Source organism: Mixophyes fleayi, chromosome 3 (assembly GCF_038048845.1).
Source record: "Mixophyes fleayi isolate aMixFle1 chromosome 3, aMixFle1.hap1, whole genome shotgun sequence".
NCBI classification, from domain to species: Eukaryota; Metazoa; Chordata; class Amphibia; order Anura; family Limnodynastidae; genus Mixophyes; species Mixophyes fleayi.
This window is the reverse complement of record NC_134404.1, coordinates 185,784,516-185,808,644: the sequence shown is the minus strand read 5'-3', so window position 1 is coordinate 185,808,644 and position 24,129 is coordinate 185,784,516. Positions and strand designations below refer to the sequence as shown.

Here is a 24,129-nt window from a genome sequence, read left to right as displayed (position 1 = left end):
GATTAAATACATTTTTCATATATGGGCATAATACAGGAAAAAAAGTTGTACTTTTTTACGTGTGTTTCCACCCATGAAATAATATACCCCTTATTTTATTTTGTAACATTAGAGAAATACTAAATACAGCTATGTGTACTTTATTGGATGATTGGTGTATATTTTAGGGTATAATAAAATGTTTATGCAAAGTGTGTTTTTGCATCTCTTTAGGCTTGAAAAAAATGTTATCATGCAAAACCATAGACTTTGATGTTACAGACACCCAGCTCTGTGATAGAACTCGTAAACACTTAGGCTAGGTACACACTGGAGATCGATGTGTTATCTACAACGATTGCACCTACTACTAAAGGTCCGATCGGTCGGGCGATTCATGCATACGGACTAGACACGTTTTAAATGATTTTTGGAAGACCAAACGTCCAGCCAGTGACTTTTGACAGCCATATTGTCGTCCTAAAAGATTTTGCTTTTGTACACACTGATACGACATATGGGGTCCCTGTAGCGATACGACGAAGACATTTAAATAAAGGGCTGAACATTACCGGCAGAAACCTCCCACAAACTCAGTAAAATGAAACACATAATCGCCATTCATTCTATAACACATCTTTGTGTATAGTGTACGTCTGTTCACAACTGCACACCAACGATTTATTTCAATATTATGAATACTGTTGAAGTAGAGCAAGCTACTGGTCTTTTGATACTGGTTATGGCAAGAAGACTGCAAGTACAGACCCAGAAGGAGAAGAATGTGCTTTTGTTGTAGAGCTGATGCACACAGGTGTTTAATTATGGAAGCAGACATATAAAAAACACATCTTTAGTATTTCACATCTATTTGCCTTTCTTCTAGACTGGACGGATAAAGGTAAATAATTATGCAAGCAGAAATTTGCTATAGACACATATACAGTACATAGCTACTATTGCTTTTTCGTTAAAAGCACATAATTGCTATTTGACTGACGTGCGGACACCACATCACATGGGAGAGGTGAAGATATCGGACATTTACATACGCACACCCTGAAAGGAGTCGCAGTTTGAGAAACTATTGGCAGTGAGTCGTGGAGTTGGTCATGAATTCACTACATGATTTACTATAATAGTTCTTTCTCTGCCCACAGTACTTTTAAAGTAACTAGGAAAGAAAATACCCAAAGCCTCACATTTTTTCTGCATTCAGAGTCTGGAGTCTGGTGGACAGAGCCAAGGAAATTTTGAACTCTTTGGTCTATATTTTCATGCAGGTCTTAGTCCTACAGTACATACCAATGACTCTTTGTTTGAAGTTTTGGACTCATCTCTCCTTGAGAGATGAGTCCAGGATTAAAATTTGTCAACAGGCTCATAATTCCCATTAGCAACTCTTATGGCGATTTACATGGGGTTAGTGATCTCTATGAGATTGTTTTTCCCATGCAGGGGCGGATTGGCCTTATAACCTTTGGGACTTTTCCCGGTAGGCCGATGGCCTCGGGAGGCTGCCCAATGTCTTTACTAAGGTTTTAAAAAAAAAAAAAAATTATGTGGAGTCTGCCAACTGTCCTGAATCTTGTGGGGCAGCCCTGAATTTGGGCGTCTGTCTTGCTTAGTCAGGATTTGGTCCGACAACAAGAACAGTTGGGAGGTATGTCCTGCGTCACACTGTACTGCTCGTGACGGCAGAGCTGCGTGTACCTAACAGTAGTGCACACAGTTTTGCCTGTGTATTTGTCTAAAATGAATCTAAAATAACCCACTGTCTTAAGTGCCCCAGGGCCCCCTATAGCCTTATTCCAGCTCTGGTGATACTTTAGTGGTTCTTGCATTGATTCTATGAACTGCCTTTTACCATTCCACTGACAATATCATTAATCATTCCTCCTTTGCACTTACTATATCACCAGCAAGGCCTTGGAATAGCCCTTCCCTACACTTATACCATTGTCTGCAATCCCTCCCTGCACTATTATTAATTCAAACCACCACCAATCACTGGGCACATTTATGGCTCATACACAATTGTTAAAAAAAGAAGTGTTTTCTTGCAGATGCTTGAAGCATTTCACCTTTCTGATGATCGCACTGGATAGCAATTTATTATAAGGATTATTTTTAATGCACTTTTTAAAATACACAGTACACATTATTATATATTAAAGAGGGGGAAGATGCAACAGTGCGGTGAGGTGCTCATATGCTGCTCTATGTTTTGCAATAGTGAAACTTATTAAACAAAGTCAGATATGTTTCTATGAAGGCAATATTGGAAGGTTGTGTTAGTAGCCAACTAAACAAGTTTGAGCACAGAGGCATAAACCTGTCGCAGATAATGTAAAAGGATTCATGTATTTTTATAACACAGGACTGGCAGCTTTTTTCCTGCATTGCTTTAGAAAATGAGCCACTGTGTCTTAAGTCATCACATCTAGGTTTTCCTGAATGTTACCACAACCAAATTCTAGTAGTTTTAAACCCCGCCTACTTTTGTGTTGGCCCCACCTACGGTTGATTTGGTCCCGCCCACATGAGGCCACTTAAAAAAAATATTCCAGGGCCACTTTAAATTCCCAATCCGCCCCTGTTCCCATGTGTCTAAGTAACATTTGGGTAAGACACTATTGCTATTTACATGTGAATTGGGTGCTGCAGGTTAGACAGTAAAAAGTTAACGCAAAGGAATGATGTGGACCAAAAATGAAATGATTGCTCCTTGGAAATAATTAGATAAAATATGCAGAAATACAGACACATTGTCAGGACTTGAACTTACGTCCTTTTTTAATGTGGATTTGATTGGTGCATTAGCATACTCCCACCTCAGGGGGCCACTGTCTCTGTGTTACCTACTGTCTCAGGAGTGCATTAGTTAAACTACACTTCTGCAGTCCTAAGCCTTTAATGATTTGCACCTGTGCCTGGCATTTACAAATCTAGCAATGCTGCTGTAGATTTGCCAGGTTATTCAAATCACTTACCAGTTCCTTTCGGACTGGTTACTTCCTGATTTCCGTAACCTGACCATGGATCTGTTCCCAATTCTTCCTGCTGTGGCTGTTTCTTTGCCTTTGAGTTACCATGTTGCATTTCCTGGACAGATTGTCAAATTCACTTTGCACTATTACCATCACTTTTGCAATTAATTTACTTACCTGTATTCTAGGGCTGACTGTCATATTTATTCTGCATCATTCTTGCTAAATGTGCTAATTACCTGCTTATCTATATAGATTGCTACTTTTGGATACTCATTGTGCATTTTTGCTAAAGGTGCTAATCACCTGCTGATCCATATAGACTGTTACTTTTGGATAGTCACTGTGCATCACTGCTGGATCAATTAACCCTCTGCACACTGATGCTAAATGTTCATTAGGGATTTCATCCTTCTATTAATCTCAGGTATCTAGGTCTTTATACACTGTTTATATAAATAGTAATCCAGATAAGCATATTGCCTTCAGCCATTACATGAACATAAAGTGTTTGAATTGATTATACAGAGAAGACTATCATCATCGGCTATTTGTATAGCGCCACTAGTTCCGCAGCGCTGTACTGAGAACTCATTCACATCAGTCCCTGCCCCATTGGAGCTTACAGTCTAAATTCTTTAACACACACACACACACACAACAATTTGATAGCAGCCAATTAGCCAACCAGTATGTTTTTGGAGTGTGGGAGGAAACGAGCACCCATAGGAAACTGCAAAAACAGGAAGAAATTACGAACTCCACACAGTCTATGACATACAATCATAAGTGTGTCCCAATTTGATCTGTGAATTATATCCACTTTATAGGTTACTTGTCTGTATGTATGGATAGTGGCATGGTGCCACTTTATGGCATTGTTGGGCCATGTGTCCCTTGCAAAATATAATACAAATTACTCTCTGAAAGGTTTCTTATATTTTTAGAGTTTGGGTAGGCCATCTATTAGTACAGTTTTAAATACCGAGCTAGATTTTGATTAGTACTTAGATTTTAGATAGTGGGTTAGACTTCAGTAGGTCTAGTGTTAAAACTTGGAGTAGAGTAAAGATTATTAGGATTTGGTTAGTTAAGATCAATCAATTCATTTTAATGAGGAGACCTCCCTGTTTGCTTTAAAGGGTCTGTTATCTTCCCGTGACACCTGGGACAGATAGTAGCTCTTTTAGGCTCTCTTCTATACATTTCAGCCTTAAACTCTAATTAAAGCAGTTTCTGCTTTCACATTGGCATAATGTATATCAGTTCTGGTTGCTGGACAGAGCAGACGTTTGTAGAGAAAAGAGGGAAGAGGACCCTGCTCAGAAGAGCTTACATCCTAAAGGGAGGGCAAACAGACAGCAGTCAAAATGGAGAGACAGTGGAGGGGATCTGCTCTGCTGTCCAACACCAGCCTCTGGACAAGCCAGCAGCCTGATCACTTTCTTATGCCTGCTCTAGTCTGGTACCATGATCTGATCTCTGCTACCAGTCTAGGCCACTGTCTCTAATCTAGATTGTGACTTTGTGAAGTCCGTATGTCCTGGTGGTAAATAGATTTACTTAACAAAAGCCTGCAACAAATAGCACTACAGTCTGGCACAGACAACATGCAGGGCATAAAAAAAACACCTCACCAGTATCCTAGCCACTCTCAGGGGATGCTGTCCATCCAAACTTCCCAGGGGATGCAGAACCACTCTCCTTCAAGGCTACCATCAAGGCAGCAATTCTTAGTCGCTGTCAGTCTGCTTTTGGCAGATACACAGCTTCCCAAGACCTGGTGAGTTAGATCAGGACAAGGGTAGTACTCCTGGGACTGATATTTCCTTCCTGGTCACCTGACAGACACCAAAGCCTCAATGCCAGCCTGACTTCAGCTATCACCGGTTAATGAATGCCAATTTGCTGTTTTTAGTAGCCGTCTTTTAAAGGTAAAAATTATCTTCTGAGGAGTCTCAGGACCAGCCTGATTGGTCATTTTCTGTGTTTCCTTTTCACGGATGGCAGATGATTTGTTCTTGATACAATTAGGGGCGGGTATTGTTCTATGGCTATATAGCAGAGTTTGTTTAAACAGGAGAGATCACAATCCAGTTTAAATTACATTTAAATACACAATGTAGTCTTCTGCAATTAAACAAAGCACTCTATATGTGGACCTTCCCAATCTTAACACATGATACTCTCTGGTGTGATGTACATTCATACAGGAATGGTGGACAATAATCCTTTTGCCTAAACTGAAACAGTGGCCTAATCTGCATGTTTATACAAAATAAGAAAGCCATGCTGCCTGATATATTACAACTTAAATACAATATATACCAGTTTAAATATGATTGTCAAATATGGGGAATAGAGACCTAGAAAAAGTATGTTTTTATAGTCCACACTTTGTGAGAAATGAGATGCAGATTGGTTAAGGTGATATTAATACCTTGTTTCATCACAGGCTTTATCCTAGTTCCACTGGCCCCTGAGTCCCCAGCTCCCATGTGCCCAGTGATTATAAACAGTCCCCTATGTTGCACCTTCTGACTCGTCTACTCTAATTTATGCCCCTACTACTCTAGGCTGCTCACCCAACCTCCTATACTAGGATTCTGTAATCTCTGTCCCCACTACTCCTGCATCTTGTCCCTGGACTCTTGTTTCCTTCCTGAATCGTGTCTCTGGCCTAGTCTGACTTACTGTAGGCCACAACTCTAGCCTAATAATCCTGCTGTCTGGCCCTCTGCCTGTCCAGCCAGCTTCCGATTCTAGAATCTGTGTCTCCATTACTACTGGGTTGTGACTCAGGACTCTTGTACCTGCTTACCTCGATTGTGACTCTGGACTCTTGTTCTACTCCTGGATTGATTCTATGACCTATTGCTCATTTGCCTACATCTTCGGCACCCCCTTTTCTGCTGCCAAGGATACGGAATCCATCCGCATATTTCCCAATGACCCTTTGTCTCCATCCTGACTGCCCTTCACTTGAGTTTGTCTGGAACCTTCCTAAGTTTCCATTCTTCCTCTAACCTTCACGGACCTTCATGTTTTAGTTCTTCCTCTCCTTTACTCCCCATGGTCTGTCCCTCTACAAATCTGACCACTTTCACCTCTGGATCATATCCAGGATCTAGCCCTTTCTCTTCATTAAAGCAACCAAAACTCCCTTGTAATTTCTACCCTAAAGTACTTTAACCTCCTCCAATCAGGCATTCCCAACCCCCCCGTCTTCCATCACCAAGCCTCAATTACGCTAATTGCCTTGTTTTCATCTCTCACCACTAAATCTCTTGCTGTCCCCTCTGCCAATTGCTACACTGGCTCCCTGTCTCCTACAGAATCTAATTCTCCAACTCGCCTACATCTCCAACTTCATTACACACACTCCTAACTGCCTTCTCTGATCTTCCAATGACCTATGCCTCACAGCTACACTGATTATCTCTTTGCACTTCATCCTCCGGGATTTCACCTGTGGTGCTCCCGCAACTGAGGAATACACTCCCACATCTTTTTATATTAGCCTATAGTCTCCAAAGTTTCAAACATGCCCTTCAAACTAATGTTTTCAGTCAAGCCTATCAGACCTCCTCCTAACTTGTCTGCCACTGCTTCCACCTCTACTCCCCCAGTAAATGCCACCCTTTTGTGTTTGCCCCTTCCCTCTAGCATGTTAGCTCTCACGAGCAGGGCCCTCTCTTTTGTGTTCTGTCTACCATTGCACCTTCTAGAGCCCATGATCCCAGGCACAGACCTTCTTCCCTAGTCCAGTTTCTAGAGCCCATGATCCCAGGCACAGGCCTACTTTGCACGGGTATTATTTATCACTTATGCTCACTGCGTAGTGTACAACTCGATCTGCAATACTATGTTGTATTTTTTTGTTTTTTTCTTACTCGGGTAATTTGTAGCTGATGGGTCTTTATATTATTTGTACTGTATAGAGTAATTAAATTTTTTTCATAGCTGTCTATGTATTCTGTACTACTTTTAATGTGAACTCAGTTCATCCCCTTTTTACAGCGCTGTAGGCCATCTGTGGCACTTTATAAATAAAAGATAATATTGATACTACTAATAATAATCTGTATTTAAACCCTTTAGTGCTAAGGATGAATGGGACTTGGTTTTAGCACACGTGGGACTTAAAGACGTTGAAAGTATACTTACCTGTCCCCTACAGCTAATTCCTGTTGGTAATAGATGAAACGGGGTGAAGCTTAATGATGAAATTTTGTTGACACGGGATGACAGCTTTACGCCCTACCTCCTGACACACTATCAGAAAAATAATGACATAGAAATTCAAACTTCAAATGAGGTGTCCCCTTAATAGTTAGACAATACGCCCCCATCCCTGGATGCCCTCCTTCCCCATCCCTGGAGGGCATAGATCTGTGGTACTGTCATTTGAAAGAGAAGAGTCCCCTCTTTGAAATGACATGGCTCTTTGTTAGATATTGTTTGGTGATCACATGTACGCTACATAAAACAGAAGGATGTAGAAGTTTATCTAGTCTGGATCTCTCTCTAATTGTGTGGACCCGCGTTACTGAATGTCTTTCTGCCATTTCGTTTTGAATATCCTCTTGCCACCTTAAAACTCAAATATCTAAAAAACTGAGCAAGCAGGATCCTCTTACCTTTTTGTCTGTCTGTAAATACCCATAATAATATAATAATAATAATAATATATCCACTGGTACACTGCCTTTAGTGTGTTCAGACTCACATGTCCACAAAAAATAGACTTGCAAATGTGTGGGTAACTATGCATACTTTTATGCACGCTCATAACTATATTTTCGTTAGGAACTTTTTCAAACTTAAATATATATTATTTGGCTTCAGTAGAGGAGTGTTGAGAGTTTACAGAATATGCATACTATTTAAAAGGGGTTTCCATGTTTTGTATTGGATTGTACTTGGCTTCCCACCTTAATCTATTGGCTTAAATATTATGTTTCACTAAATCAGCCATGTATTTAAATAATCAGGAAATTACTTTTTGTTGCTATGGAATACAACACAATGCTACTTTCTAGATACATTTCCTTATGATGCAGAGCACACAGCAGAGCTTTGTTGTACCTTGGAGTGTACAATTCACACATGTATCATTTCAGTAAAATCATGATCATTTTCCTTCTGTGACCAAATGCAGTAATATCTGACAACTATCTAGCATTGATTGCTATAAAGCAGCATGTGTGGCCAACTTTTAGTCTTAACACTTAACACAGATGACAAAGCATTTTAAAATTCTAAATGATTACTTCGAATGCCTGCTTTTTCTGAATGTGCATATTGGAGTTCCATCTGGTGGTAACATATAGTATTAAAAGCAAAAATGCTTATATGCGTTTATTGTCCAATTCTGTGGTTTCATGTGTAGTATTCTTCATATGTACATTTTTTTGTGTGCTCTATGGTACATTATAAAAAAAAGTTTTACCATTAAATATATCACACAATAAATTGATAATAAAGGGTTATCCAATTGTAAAGCGCTACGGAATTTGCTGGCGCTAATAAATAAATGTTGATGATGATTATCTTATGTGTATAGCAGAGCTATATGACCATTTATATCCATAAAAAAGTTACTAATTAGAGCGCTCCAAATTTCAGAAAAAGCAGGCTTATCACACAAACTGAGTACAAACCAACTCAGAATATCACAAGACTATACAGTCATGGCCAAATGTTTTGAGAATGACACAAGTATTGGTTTTCACAAAGTTTGCTGCTTCAGTGTTTTTAGACCTTTTTGTCAGATGTTGCTATAGTATACTGAAGTAAAATTATAAGCATTTCATAAGTGTCAAAGGCTTTTATTGACAATTGCATTAAGTTTATGCAATCAATGAGTCAATCAATGAGTTTCACTCCGATTCTCTTCCAGACTGTCCATGTACAACTGCAAGGACAAGTAAGGAGTGTGCTAATGTGTTGCTACAGAGGTAATGATGAGGCACTATACTAGTGGGAGTGCTGCTACAGAGGAGAGTTGAAAAGAAGTGTGTTACTATGCTATAATAATGGTGAAATGTCTCACTACAGAACTGACGGAGGTATTGTTACTGAGATGAAGGATGCCAAGTGTGTTACAGGAGGCGGGCATGGCTCACTACCTATGTGATGTGACCACATGAAGTACATTGGGTGGGTATGCCACTCCTGTTGACGCTTTTTTCTAGTGGCGCACAAGCTTCTATTCACATGGGGGTTTTGCTGCAAAAGTTGAACATACTGAAAAATCCTACCAGATCAGGGGTATAGTGAGAAGGATTTACAAACAATGAATACTGAATACATAGGAGCAGTGTGTCTATATTTTAAGGTCAGCATCATTCAGTGAGAAGAATCTTAAGTATTTAAGAGTACAGAGGAGGGGCTCCTCATTATTTGAGGACCCCAATGGGTAGTTGAAGTTGTTGATGGCAATTAATATAAAGATGTCCCATCTCTATTTACACTTAGGGCCCGATTCAGAGTGCAGCGTAAGCGTAATTTGCTACTGAAGTAGTCACATGCATATGTACGCTGAGTTGCAGATGTGTTCAGGTCTGAAGACAGACCCCTTAGACACCTATGTGCACCTTGCTATCAAGTACAAAAAACATATTTGTTATATATTATGGAATCAATTGCACTGAATGAATATCCAGCTAATACAACAGGAACAACTTCCTGACATTTGGTTTTTTTTAATCTTTGCTCCAACATGCTCAGCTAATCCTAATCTTTGCCCGTTCAACTACTAAATTTTCAATTCGCGTCTGTGAATCATTCTCTAATTATAAACGGTTCACTGGTTAGAGTATACTTCATCATCATCCGCTATTTGCACCTGCCCCTGACCACGTTCAAATTAAACCACTTTTTCAGCTATATCTATGAGATGAGAAAGTGATGTGTATATGAAATTTTGCAAATGGTACTGTCACCTCTAGTAAAAGCATTTTAAATTCAAATACATAAAATGAGCATGCACCTGAGAAGAACAGACAGCAAATAAAAAGTGTGTGTATGTGTATATATATATATATATATATATATATATATATATATGTATATTATTACACATTTTTCACATTGTTTATATTTTGATGTTAAACTATTTTTATATTCCTGTGGGTGACAGATTTTCTTATACTCTAATATGTACATAATAAGACACACTTTTTTTGCCAACTGTGATGACTTTAACCTTGTGTACCAGCCTGACAAAACTTGTGAAGTCAAAGCCTTCACTGAAACAAGGCACATTTCCTAATGCTGCCTTGGTATATCTAATGAGTACTGTGTAATAAACCATAACCTCTTCAGCATTTCTGTGGAAATGGCATGATTATGTTGGATGGCTAGTCCTTTGTGTATGGCTCATTACCATCTGGCATAATGTGTATTGATATAACCAGTAATTGTCAACTCCTATTTGACACGCCGCCTCTAATAAATGCAGCATGCTTGACTGGAACCGTCTAATGGTTATAAGGCAAAGTATAATTAAAGATGGTATTTTTGAGTTATTAAGCATCAATCTGAAGCAACACATATATGCACATTAGTTGAGATGTTACTGAGCCATCAATATGATTTCTGTTGTCAAATTTGCAATCTCTTGGCACTTGAAGTGAAACACATTCACTATATTATATTACCCACTACTTTCTATACTGCATTTCTTCACAGCTTGCTAGAAGAGTTATTGTGGTTATTTTTATAATAGGCAAAAAATATGCAAAACTTGGCATGCTAGAAAAGATGAAATATTTTCTGCTGGTGCTTAACCACCTGCTCTGAGCCTAAATTCAACCCATGAGGTAAAGAGGTGGAGATACCCTGCCATGAAGGCACACATTCAGCATGGCTTGTAAGTGCTTTATTATATCTAAAAAGAGGAATTTGTTATTGTGATAGTTGTTTGTCTTGTTCAACCTAATAATTTATCTCTGCAGATAATTACGTGGGAACAGTGGATGTGTGAATTAAGATTGAGAATTAAATAATAAAATCACAGGTTTTAACTTTTAATGTACATCTTACTAAGGCACAAACCTATAGATCAGACTGGCTCTCCAGGTGTGGAGGAACTATACTTCCCAAAATGCCCTGACAGATGTTGTACCGAATAGCTGGCCACAAGACTGTTTGGATTGCGTGTGTGTATATGATGTCACTTACCAGTGCTCCTTTTCCAATCAGTCCTGTTGTTCATAACCATTGTTTTGGGAATGAGTTTTAGCACACTACTAAAAATTAACATTTCAATAGCTTGGTTGTATTAGATAGAATACGGAAACACATAGGGGGGAATTCAATTGCCAGCGGTACTGTAAAAAGTAATGCGGCCTGCGCACTATTACCGTTATTTCGGTAATAGTGCGCTGAAATACCGTTATTACAGTAGATTTAGCGCCGGATTTTTGCTCGCCGCTAATAAGTTTAACGCTGCACTACTTGAATTCCCCCATAGGGCATATTCATTTAGCTTTCTTGTCCGCAATTACGCGCAGCTGCATGGGTCCTAATTCGCAGACAGAAAAGTTAATTGAATATGCCCTATACTGTATAGGACATCACATATTCATTTATGAACACCTGCATGCACAATCATACCACATATAATATTCAATTACTAATACAACTGTAAGGGGAAACTGCACTTTACTTTGGGTCATTGTCTGTGCAGATTCTGTGTTGTGAGTATTTGTGTGCACTAAAAATCATATTGGGCATCTCACTTTTTTTCTAACATTTCTGTAATTAACTCATCTATAATTGGGATGAATTGCAATTGAAGTACTTTTTTTAGACAGCTCAGTTGTCACTCTCATAGCATTATAGTAATTGTAAGTGGTAATTTGTTTGTTTTCTTTCTGTGTAGCAAAGACCTCCACTTCCAGCAATCGGTATATATATCCTGCTGAATTTTGCATTATGAAGTTATTTAGGAATAGAAATGAATCCTATTGGACTGGTAATAATTTTGTTACCTTGTAACTAGAAAAATAACTGTCGAAGTCGTGTAATTGGATGAACGAAAGTATATTGGTTAATATTGTTTTATCGTGCGATTGCACTCAGTATGCCACGTGTAGCACGGTAAAATACGCACGCACACACTCGCATTACAACATTTAATTATTTATATAATTCATATTCATATTGGTTCCATTATACAGTGATTTATGAGCAGATAGTATTTAGTTTATTATTAGTTTATATATTATGATTATATGTACACTTCAGTGTTATTTAAGGTTCAGGTTATAGGAAATGTGTCATGTCTGATATCATTTTAATCCCCTATTCATCAGCAGCTGTCCGGTTCATTCGCCGAAGAGATCGCATATTGCATACTCTAGTTATTGATGTTAGGGAATAAATAGTCAGAGTGATACCAAACTGTAAAATGCTAATGGACTAGTTGTAACTGGTTTCTGGGCGGGAGAATCATCTGGAATGTTGACCTCAGCCTTTGAGGGGGTTGTTTGAACTAGCCTATGACCTGCAGCACTCTGGACCTTCCTGATACCTGTACCAATAGAAGCAAGCCACGTCATCTGCATTGTTATCTCTGTAACACTGAATGTATATAATCATAGCTGTGCTCCCACTAGCTTCAGTCATTCTCTGGCCACAGTATTCTAGAGTGAACTACTGTTCACTGGTACCCGTGGGAGCGCAACGAGCGTGGTATGTATGAATCTTTTGGTATTGGCTGTACTGTACTGTATTATATATTATAATCATGTATTGAACTGTTAAACTTTGCATCTGCTAAAATAAATTACTTTGTGCATTGGAAACACAATACAATCGCTTGGGCAATGCTTATTTAAAATGATAGAATTACTTTAATATAACTAACGCCTTATTTAGTTGCTATGAGCAGCACAACCTGTTGTACACTTTTTCCTGTAGAACAGTTTTCTTCAATGTTCCTAAATATTTAGTTTTTTCCTAACATGCTAGTGAATATTTAATCTTTATAGCACAATTTTAACAGTGAAGAGAGGGCAAAGGGGACAGGCAAAAGTGTATTTTTTAGAATTGACTTAAATGTTGCAGTGTAACATACCAATATTTTAACAAGCCATTATGGACCATTTATTTTTAAATGCAGCATGCAAAATCTGAAATATTTTGTATTTAATTTCATGTATAAACAATATGAGCACCAGAACAGTGACAGGCTGCAGTACACTATAACTGTGGAATGACTACAATTCAGGCTAATTTAGAGACAGATCTGAGCATTATTGTAATTAACTGGTAAGAGAGCATAACGTAGTTTAGAAAGTAAATATAATTATGGTTTGGTGGAAGTAAGGAAGAGGCAGATAAGATAGCTTTGGGGAGGGGGGAGATTGAATTTGAGGCCACTGCTGGTTTGGCATATTGCTGTGAACGATAAAAATTTAATTCAATATTATTAGCTAAATGTTACAGTAAGCATAGGTCTTAAAGCCCTTTGGTGGAGTTATATTGGGAAGTGGGCCTGTTGAATAAGTACCCCAAGTGTAAGTGAATCTGTGAGACTTGTTATTTAAATAAGTTTTAATTTCTCCAGAGCCGCTAGATGCCGGATAAACTTCAGTATATGTAATGAAGGAATCACAGGGTGCTTCTATTGACTGGCTATCAGGCACTTGGCTGCATTGAGTATCGGGGTGTGTTTGTCCAATCCCACAGTTGGTAAACTCAGAAGATATGACCACAGGCATTTAGAGAATTGAAGCTTGGTCACAGAACTGAGAAGGTCAGTCACCTTATCCAAATGCGTAGAGACTATGGGGAAAGTTTATTTTCTTTGAATGCAGTTAGTCAAGATCACAATTCATTTATATAATATCATATCATTTATTTAATACAATAAATTGAAATAGGTAAATAATTAAGGATTGGATTAATAGCTGCTTCTATGTTTGTAAAACAATGGTACATAAAAGAGGGCGCAATATTGCTTCTATGTTGGTATTTACATATACAAATATTTTTTGGCTTTTTAAATGAATTTTTGTATTATATGTATGTTTACTTTCCATAGATTGTAAGTTTGCGAGCAGTGCCCTCTTACCTCTGTCTGTACTATCCAGAATTGTGTATTACTGTGTTTGTCCCCAATTATAAAACGCAACGGAATTTGCTGGCGCTATATAAATAAATGTTGATGATGACGATGATTATAGTCAATGATCTAAAATCATTAGCATTATAGCACTAACATATGTTATTGAAGGTAATTTGACTTGTTGTGTAATTGAATTATGTTGACTTCTGTTGTACATGTAGGATTGTTTTATAGGACATTGGTGAGATTCTTATTAGACAAGTCGGCGTAAGGTCAGGTAATATATTTAATTAAAATTTAACACACTTGTGATTTAAATACTTGTTGTAAATATCCATGCCTGATAAAGTACCAAATCAGTCTGTGTATCCTGTGATGCAATAAAGGATTATTCTAAGAGCATAACAAATATATTGTCTGGAATGCATGTATTGGTTTTGGATGATTTTTGTTTAATTCAACATTATTATTGTTGCTCATTTTCCTGTTATCCGTTGTTCTTTGTGTATATTGCTTGCCAAGTTGTGACACTTTAAAGCAGGCGTGTCCAACCTTTTAGCTTCCCTGGGCCACATTGGAAGACGACGAGTTGGTTTGGGCCGCACATAAGATACAATAACGATAGCTGATCACCCAAAAAACCATAGAAAACATAGTTAACATATATATATGAGAAAAAAAGTGATATATATATATATATATATATATATATATATATATATATATATCACTTTTCTTTTCAAATCCCCCTATACTTACCTTTCAATCGCCCTGTTCAAAAAATCCTCTCTAGTTATTAGTTATTATAATATAATCACTTTTTGTATTGTTTCGATGTAATATCAATAAAGTGCATTTAAGCCAGGCATTGTATATCAGGGTGCCCTGACCAGGCCTGCGGTACCTGACATATACATCACTGTGACCCCAAATTGTCACCTGTTTTGCTAATTACACCACTATGTTAGTTAAGGAATAATACTTATAATGGGCCAAAGAGAATAATATATAATGCTCCATTAGTATTACAAGTAGAAGTATGTAGCAGGGAGATAAGGTCCATGATGCTCCAGGACCAGGTGACCCTTAACTTACCTTTTAATCGGCTTGTTCTCCTGTCCTCTTCTCTTCTTTTCTCCAATTCTGTGCTGCTGATTGTTCTTCTCGCGCGGGTGACTCCTCTGTGCTGCACTCCGCAATGGATGTTGGGCGTGAATGACATCACGCCCGACATTCACTGCGAGCACCGCATGGAGGAGGAGACAAGGGAGGGTGCCGGAGTACCAGCTGATGTGACCGCAAGGTAAGTAATTTCTTTTCTTTTTTTTGCAGGATTTTTTTTCCCATTAACAGTGCTGCCCCCTTGCCACAACCAAAACTCCTTCTGGGCCACATTTACAGGCGTGTTGGACAACCCTGCTTTAAAGTTACAGTAGAGGAGTGACTGGAATGGTCATTGTTATAAGTGAATGTGGCAAACATAGGCTTTAGAGATCTGCCAATAGCCTACCATTTACTAAAGCTGGGTACACACTACACGTTTTGTGTCCAATAATCGGCTCAATCAGCCGACATACGACCGCTCGTTCAAAAGTCGGGTCATTGTGTGCAGTGACACGATGGCCGAAAGTATGCCCAAATGGACGATTGTCGCCTCATTTGGTTTGTCGTACCGTTTAATATTTTCGTTCCAATCTCGTTTCCGTTGTGTAGTGTGTATAAACTTCCGACCGATCCACAATAGTGAGTACGAAATTAGTCATTGCTCACGACAACATGGCTGTAAAAAGTCGCTAAAGGGATGTCCGCTCTTCCCTTTATCGTCCTAAACAAGGCTAGTGTGTATGCAGTCCATGGACCGAGCGATCGGAACATCGATCGCATGTAAAATCGATCGGCATAAAAGTTGGTGGAAAATTCTGTAGTGTGTACCCAGCTTTAGAGACAACTCCCTTATAAAATAATCCTTTTTACAATGCTCATTAGTGAATTGCTTAATAGCCTACGGTATGAAGAAGGGAATAGATCCTATGCAAATGTTAGTATAGAATGCTTAAAATGTCTTACTATATTCCATCACTATGTACAATCCGTGATAGAATTTTGTATTCATTCATTAAAAGCTTATTAAGTAAAGTAATGATATAGTCACAGTTCTGCCTGAATAGCTGGGTCATGGAGGTGGAGCTGATCTTCTCTGGATATTGATGTTTCCTTCAGTCGAGGAAATGAGCCGTTGCCTAAATTAGCTGCTTCTTTTGAAATCTCAGCACCAGGGATTCCCATTTGTGCTTGTGTCTGCTTCACAAAGGAGGGGGGGACTGGTGCCTAATTTCTGAGCTTGTACTTTATATTCAGGACAGGTACTCTGACTTGCCCAAAGCAAGACTTTTTAATGTCGATCAGCTGTCTGTCTGATGTATCAAACTCCTACGGACAGCCTCTCAAAGGGCTGATTGCCAGTGACAGCACATATCAGCATGACTCATGTTTTACTTTTTATCTCCGTTTATTTGGTAGATTGCTGACTAGAGCTGTATATTGTCAGTAAATAAACAGCATGAGATGAACAACTGTTTATTTAAACGATATATTGTAATTTGTACTTTTAAAGCTTGTTACCATAATTAAATGCAACAATACATTTATATTCTGATATGCAAGATAATTGTTCTTTTAATCAGTAATTTTCCTGTAATTCTCTGTTCCTGACAGAACAAAGCATAGTTTCTTCACAGTGGTGTGTACTTGAGAATGGCATAAGAATCTGCATAAATATTCAAAATGAAATCTACATTTTCAGTAAACTTGTGATGACCACTCACTGGTTTATTGCTAAAGTTTCATGGGGAGCTCTCTGGGCACTAGGGATAAATCCCTTGTGAAGTCCAGGAATAAAGATACCTATTAATTCAGTGCAGTACCCACACATTATTTCCCACAGCAAACCTAGGGTTATGCAGTCCAAACTTACAAGGCAACAACTGTATTTTTGCTGAGACCAACAGAATAGTTATTTGAGGATGGCCATAATAGTACAACTGCCAGAACAGGAGATGCAAAAAGGGCATTGTCAGGCTAAGCATTGGTACCTGGTCAGGCACATTCATATATGCCATACGGAAAATGTTTGAAATAGCGGCTTGTACACTCTAATACTTTCTGGGCTGCATGCTTCCCTCAGTTCACTTTTGTCGCAAGTTAAACAGTGTTTTGTTTACCATGTGTCCATATCAAGGTCCTCCAATGAATATAATTGCATTTGCATCCATGATACTTCTACAGTTACTTACTACTCCAGTTTTACTTCATCTTAGTTAAATTGCTTCTCACTTGTATAGGGAAATTTCTGACCCCACATATTCTGCACTTTGAGCACAATTTCTCCTATCCCCAAGAATGGACCAGTCTATACAGAAACTGGAGGAAGAAGACTCTGAACAGGGATTTCTTTTTTTTTTTTTTGTTCAGAATCAGGTTAAGTAGAGGGCAACTCGAGTTCTCAGTAAAACCAAGGTGCTCTCCTTTAAATTAATGAAATCTGTACAAGTGAATAATATCATTTGAGAAAGTGCTGTCAGTCCAGTGCTCTAAAACATACACTATACAAATCAACTGTGTTGGCAGGTGAGCTTTCCCCAATATACCTATATTGTGCAAAAAATGATCCTACTTATTTATATGTCGACACATAATGCTTTATATTTTGATTTGTTTTAGAGCGCCGGTAACTGAGATTTGACCAGTATATTACAGCATTCTTCTCTGCACATTAGCCAAAGCAGCCAGCTTTGACTCCAAAATCTATGGTGCATACCTCTTCGGTGTATTTTCAGTCTCTCCTGAATACACAATATACTGCTACCTTTAAGGGATCTTTGCACTGATTTACAGCATGAGTTATTGTTGAGAAGCTTTGTCATCAACTAGTATTGGAACACTCCATTTTCAACTCACACAGGCAAAAGTTGTCCTTGGATGATTTACCTCTTTTTCATTCCTTTTGGGAGTTTTGTCTGCAATGGGTAGTGTAACTACAGCAAGCTTTAGGTTTACAAGATCCATCTAGAATGCCCTTTCATGTTCCTTGTGTTGAGGGAGTTGACATGCCCCCTTCTCCCTTTCTGATCCAATACAAACTTAGTCAAAGCAGTGATAGTTATTTCCAAGTGTAGCCCCTCCTTTGTTTTTTGATCTAAGCACAGTTTAATTTTCTTGCTTTGGGGAAAAACACTGTAGGTCTCTCATCTGTAGTAGCAAATAGACGGGATCTGGAAATTTACAACTTTATTAAATCCATTCACTTGTTATAAATGTTATGTATACAGTGCATCCTTAAAGTATTCACAGCGCTTCACTTTTTCCACATTTTGTTATATAGCCTTATTCCAAAGTGGAATAAATTCCTTTTTTCACTCAAAATTCTATACAGAATACCCCATAATGACAATGTGAAAAAAGTGTTTTTGAGATTTTTGCAAATTAATTAAAAAATAAAAAACTAAGAAATCACATGTACATAAGTATTCACAGCCTTTGCTCAATACTTTGTTGATGCACCTTTGGCAGCAATTACTCAAGTCTTGTTGAATATGATGCCACAAGCTTGGCACACCTATCTTTAGGCAGTTTCACCCATTCCTCTTTGCAACACATCTCAAGCTCCATCAGGTTGGATGGGAAGCGTCGGTGCACAGCCATTTTAAAATCTCTCCAGAGATGTTCAGTCGGATTCAAGTCTGGGCTCTGGCTGGGCCACTCAAGGACATTCACAGAGTTGTCCTGAAGCCACTCCTTTGATATCTTGCCTGTGTGCTTAGGGTCGTTGTCCTGCTGAAAGATGAACCATCGCCCCAGTCTGAGGTCAAGAGCGCTCTGGAGCAGGTTTTCATCCAGGATGTCTCTGTACATTGCTGCATTCATCTTTCCCTCTATCCTGACTAGTCTCCCAGTTCCTGCCGCTGAAAATCATCCCCACAGCATGATGCTGCCACCACCATGCTTCACAGTAGGGCCGGTATTGGCCTGGTGATGAGCGGTGCCTGGTTTCCTCCAAATATGACACCTGGCATTCACACGAAAGAGTTCAATCTTTGCCTCATCAGACCAGAGAATTTTGTTACTCATGGTCTGAGAGTCCTTTAGGTGCATTTTGGCGAACTTCAGGCAGCCTGCCATGTGCTTTTTACTAAGGAGTGGCTTCCGTCTGGCCACTCTACCATAGAGGCCTGATTGGTGGATTGCTGTAGAGATGGTTTTCCTTCTGGAAGGTTCTCCTCTCTCCACAGAAGAATGCTGTAGCTCTGACATAGTGACAATCTGATTCTTGGTCACCTCCCTGACTAGGGCCCTTCTCCCTCAATCGCTCAGTTTAGACAGGCGACCAGCTCTAGGAAGAGTCCTGGTGATTCCGAACTTCTTCCATTTACGGATGATGGAGGCCACTGTGCTCATTGGGACCTCCAAAGATGTAGATATTTTTCTGTACTCTTCCCCTGTCTCAGAGGTCTATAGACAATTCCTTTGACTTCATGCTTGGTTTGTGCTCTGACATGCACTGTCATGTGTGGGACCTTATATAGACAGGTGTGTGCCTTTGCAAATCATGTCCAATCAACTGAATTTACCACAGGTGGACTCCAATGAAGCTGTAGGAACATCTCAAGGATGATCAGTGGAAAGAGGATGCACCTGAGCTCAATTTTGAGCTTCATGGCAAAGGCTGTGAATACTTATGTACATGTGATTTCTTAGTTTTTTATTTGTAATAAATTGGCAACAATCTCAAAAACACTTTTTCACTTTGTCATTATGGGATATTGTGTGTAGAATTTTGAGGGAAAAAAGGAATTGATTCCATTTTGGAATAAGGCTGTAACATAACAAAATGTGGAAAAAGTGAAGCACTGTGAATACATTCCGGATACACTGTAGATTATACATTTTATAGCTGGCTACACATGCACTGATCCCGCTGCTCAGCCCATATGACAGTATTGCTCTAAAATCTGTCCACATATGGATCACTTCCCGCATAACTGGGGTTTAAAGTGGTCATCTTCTTTGGATTTACCAAATAATAAGCCATATCATTTAAAACAATTATCAGGCATTACAGTTATTTTAAGACCAGACCTGTTGCCAGCATATATTGCAAAATTTGCCCAAGACGTGTTATATCACTTTAGCAATTTGATTTTTAAGCTCACAAATAATGACCTTTAAAATTTGTTTAGATGACCTTTCTGCAACCCACTAAGTAGTAGCTGATGTCAGAATTTTAACAACTAATTTGTGCCAAGTTATTAAACTAATTAAGGAATCTTGCTATTGCAGTGATTTCTTGATTAATTGCTCTATTAAAGGATAGATGTGTATGTTAAGCATATGCAATGACTCATAACTCATTTAAAGTTAAGTGGTCATAGTTGTAATAAACACTGGGTGTTTTGATGGTGTTAAATTATTGTGAATTACTGATATTATTTAATCTTGTTCCAGTCTTATTCATAGCATTGTTTAATTTTTCAACAACAGAATAGTAATGATTTAAAAGCTTGTTCTTAACTTATACGTGGCAATCACATGTCCTCCAGCACTAGTTGTAGGAAAATATCCCTTTTTTCGATAAACATGTTTATCTATATATATATATATATATATATATATATATATATATATACATACCGTATTTTTCGCTCCATAAGACGCACCTGACCATAAGACGCACCTAGTTTTTAGAGGAAGAAAACAGGAAAAAAAGTATTCTGAACCAAATCTCATACACAGTTATAGATAGATATCGGTAATATACCACAACAGCGGGCACTGCCGGAAAAAACACCTCAGAAGGGGAGACAGTCTTTAGGCTTACAGTTAGGGAGGGACGATCACCTTCCGATAGTTTTCTTTAGCACAAAATCCACTTCAGTGTCCGGGTGGTCAGTGAAAGTTGTGATTTCCCCGTTCCTTTGATGTGCGCCTGCGCGGAATCACGCTGGTATCCCAGCTGATACTTTTCTCCTTACTTGTAGTTAGGGAAGTTGACAATACACTACAGCGCTGCAGTGGCACGGAATCGGAGTTGCATGTACAAATGATTCAGCTACGATGTGCGGGCAAGCTGGTCCAAATAGAAGATGGATCGTGGATATGGTGTAGGTCAGATTTTCCAACTCGTTTACCCCGCGCTCAGGCGGGCTTCGTCAGGGATATGTTGAAACGATGGACCCCTCACTTCCTATATTTTGGAACGCAGGCATGCGTGTCAATAGCTGAACTTGCTAAGACACGCAGCTGCGCACTGATCCGGTAAACGGAGAATACTCAGGTGGTGTGCAATGTAGTATTCGCTCCATAAGACGCACACACTTTTTCCCCCACTTTTTTGGGGGGAAAAAGTGCGTCTTATGGAGCAAAAAATACGGTATATATATATATCTATATATCTATATCTATATATCTATATCTATAGATATATAGCTATATATATATATATATATATATATATATATATATATATATATATATGTGCTGCAACAGAAAAACAAGTAGGGCGCCCCAATGTATATTATCAAATATGAAATCTGGGAAGATGTAATAACTGCGTACCGTAAAGATGTAATCAAGAAGTAAATGGTCATATGGAGGTTCCCTCTCAATCTCCATCAGATGTACAGTGTACTTTATTGCTCCTAAGGAAGTCCCGTTGCACCGGGACGAAACGCGTTGATCGGTGACATCTACCAGCGCTATTGTGGTTACCTCATGTGAGTTACTACTGTGCTATTCAATTTTAATAAATTGATTATATTTTTACATTGCATTCTTCATTATCAATCTTGTTCATTACCGCCATTGGATGAGGTTGTGACAGAGGAATTGCCTGATCTCTTACGTATGGTCTGAGAAAGTCTACGGTCTTCTGACTATTTGGTATGCAGATAATATATATTTAGGGATGCACTCTGCACCTGTGTGCTACATTATTCACCTTTGGGTTCACTACCTGACTTAGCACTCTTTCTCCTGGTGGAGGACTATTTCCAGATTTGGTGCAGTTAAGCATATAACAATACTACACTATGTTAGTTTTTGTTCTGTTTTTTTCTGCATTGTCGTTACATCTGATGGAGATTGAGAGGGATTACCTCTGAAGAGGAACCTCCATATGACCATTTACTTCTTGATTACATTTTTACGGTACGCAGTTATTACATCTTCCCAAATTTCATATTTGATAATATACATTGGGGCGCCCTACTTGTTTTTCTGTTGCAGTACTATCGTTATCCGGACTAACCATCTGGTCACAAGTTCTCTGAGGCTGCCGCTCTCATCCGAGCTAAGTGTTGTTCTGGGACTGATTCCTCAAAACTGGACTTTTTATATATTATTCATACCAGTTGTCTATTCAAATTGTATCTACGTAGTGGTAATTAGCGCCGGTATATATATCTCTTTTGTTTGCTAATATATATATATATATATATATATATATATATATATATATATATATATATATATATATATATATATATACTATATATTTAGTGCAGTGCTTTATGAATTTAGGATTTGCCTTTTGCATAATCACGCCTTTGCAAATTGTAATTTCTGAACATGTTTATCTGCTGTGATAAAGCTGCAGTACCGAAGCATAGGTCTAACTTTTTAGAGTCAATTATTACCTTTTCAAACATGTCCGTAACGTAGACATCAATAGATACTCGTAGTGTTGTCGAATCTTAATCAGATTGTTCACCTGTAAGTGTCAGTTTATCAGTTATGAGCTAATCAGCTGGAGAGAATTAAATACACTGCATGGTTTGAGTGTACAATTAGCTCTGCTTTACTAGTTACATGTCACTATCTATATAGCAAAAATCAGAAAACTACGCCCCAAAAGGTTTTAACCACTCACGCTCCCTTTACACAGATGTTGATACATTCTGCCATTTTCACACAGGAATACTCCCCAGTGGTTTGAGTTGGTTTATCTCCTGTTTCTGCTATATTCAAGGTCATGCCCAGTTTCTTGCAAACAATGAATAACTCCTACAAACTAGCTGTATCTAATCTGTCTTTGAGCTATAAGAGAACAAAATGGCTATAAGGCAACAAGATGGCGTCAGCTTTGCAAAATCACATTTCTCAGTGTGCTGTGACTAACCCCCCCTTCTTTACACGGTCTCATTACAGCAATAAAAATGCCCTAAAATTGGGCTTGATTTAAAAGTGTTCTACTGCTCTTTAAGGTGTAACAGCTTTTTTAACAGAAAACTGGAGCAACATGTTTTCCTCCTCTTCAGATAGTCTAGTAACTTGTATTGCTCTAGAGGTGTTTGTTGCGGGCAGTGGCATATCCAGGGTTTAGCGATCGGGGCCAGTGGTGGGGCCAATCAGTACGACAATGCTAAATTGCCCTACAGGCTACATAATAGAAAATGTATGTAAGGGCCTGATGCAAAAAGTATTTTATTACTTATAGCCATTTCTTTCATATTAAATATTTAAGTTAATACTTTTTTACGCTTTTGGTTTTCTAAGTAAAGAATTTACTGAGCAGCATGACCTCATGCTTCAATGCCTAAAAATATATATTTTATATTATTGATAGTGACCGTAAAGTGCACAATTTTGAGCAGGATTATTATTATTAATTAATTAGTTTTTCTCTTTCTTTAAAGCCAGAGAAATCTGGCTGAAATTACAGAGCTGATCCACACAGCTTTCCTAGTGCATCGTGGGATTGTCAATATTGAAGAGCTGAAGAGTTGTGATGGCCCTATTAAGGACATGCAGTTTGGAAACAAAATGGCTATTCTGAGTGGAGACTTCCTGCTAGCGAATGCTTGCACTGGGCTAGCACACCTACAAAACACAAAGGTATTAAACTGTGTACAACTGACAGTTCCCTGTTGGATGTCTGTTTTGCTTTCGTTTAAAATGTGTTAATGGATGCATGTATGACCAGATAACTACCCATAACACAGATTTGTACTACTAAAGAATAGTCATTGTGCAAAAAGAATTCACAACAATTCTGAGACCTGCTCAGTTCATGGGTTATTCACTCCT

General features: G+C 38.5%; 1 protein-coding gene across 3 annotated transcripts in view; it reads left to right on the top strand.

Annotated features, from left to right (window-relative positions):
* The window catches only part of PDSS2 (decaprenyl diphosphate synthase subunit 2), a 306,498-nt gene that overhangs the window by 197,350 nt on the left and 85,019 nt on the right, over positions 1-24,129 (top strand). For all 3 annotated transcript variants that reach the window (XM_075202873.1, XM_075202872.1, XM_075202871.1), the window contains exon 4: positions 23,739-23,937. In XM_075202873.1, the coding sequence (XP_075058974.1) occupies positions 23,739-23,937 (199 nt within the window). The remainder of the gene's footprint in view (positions 1-23,738; positions 23,938-24,129) is intronic.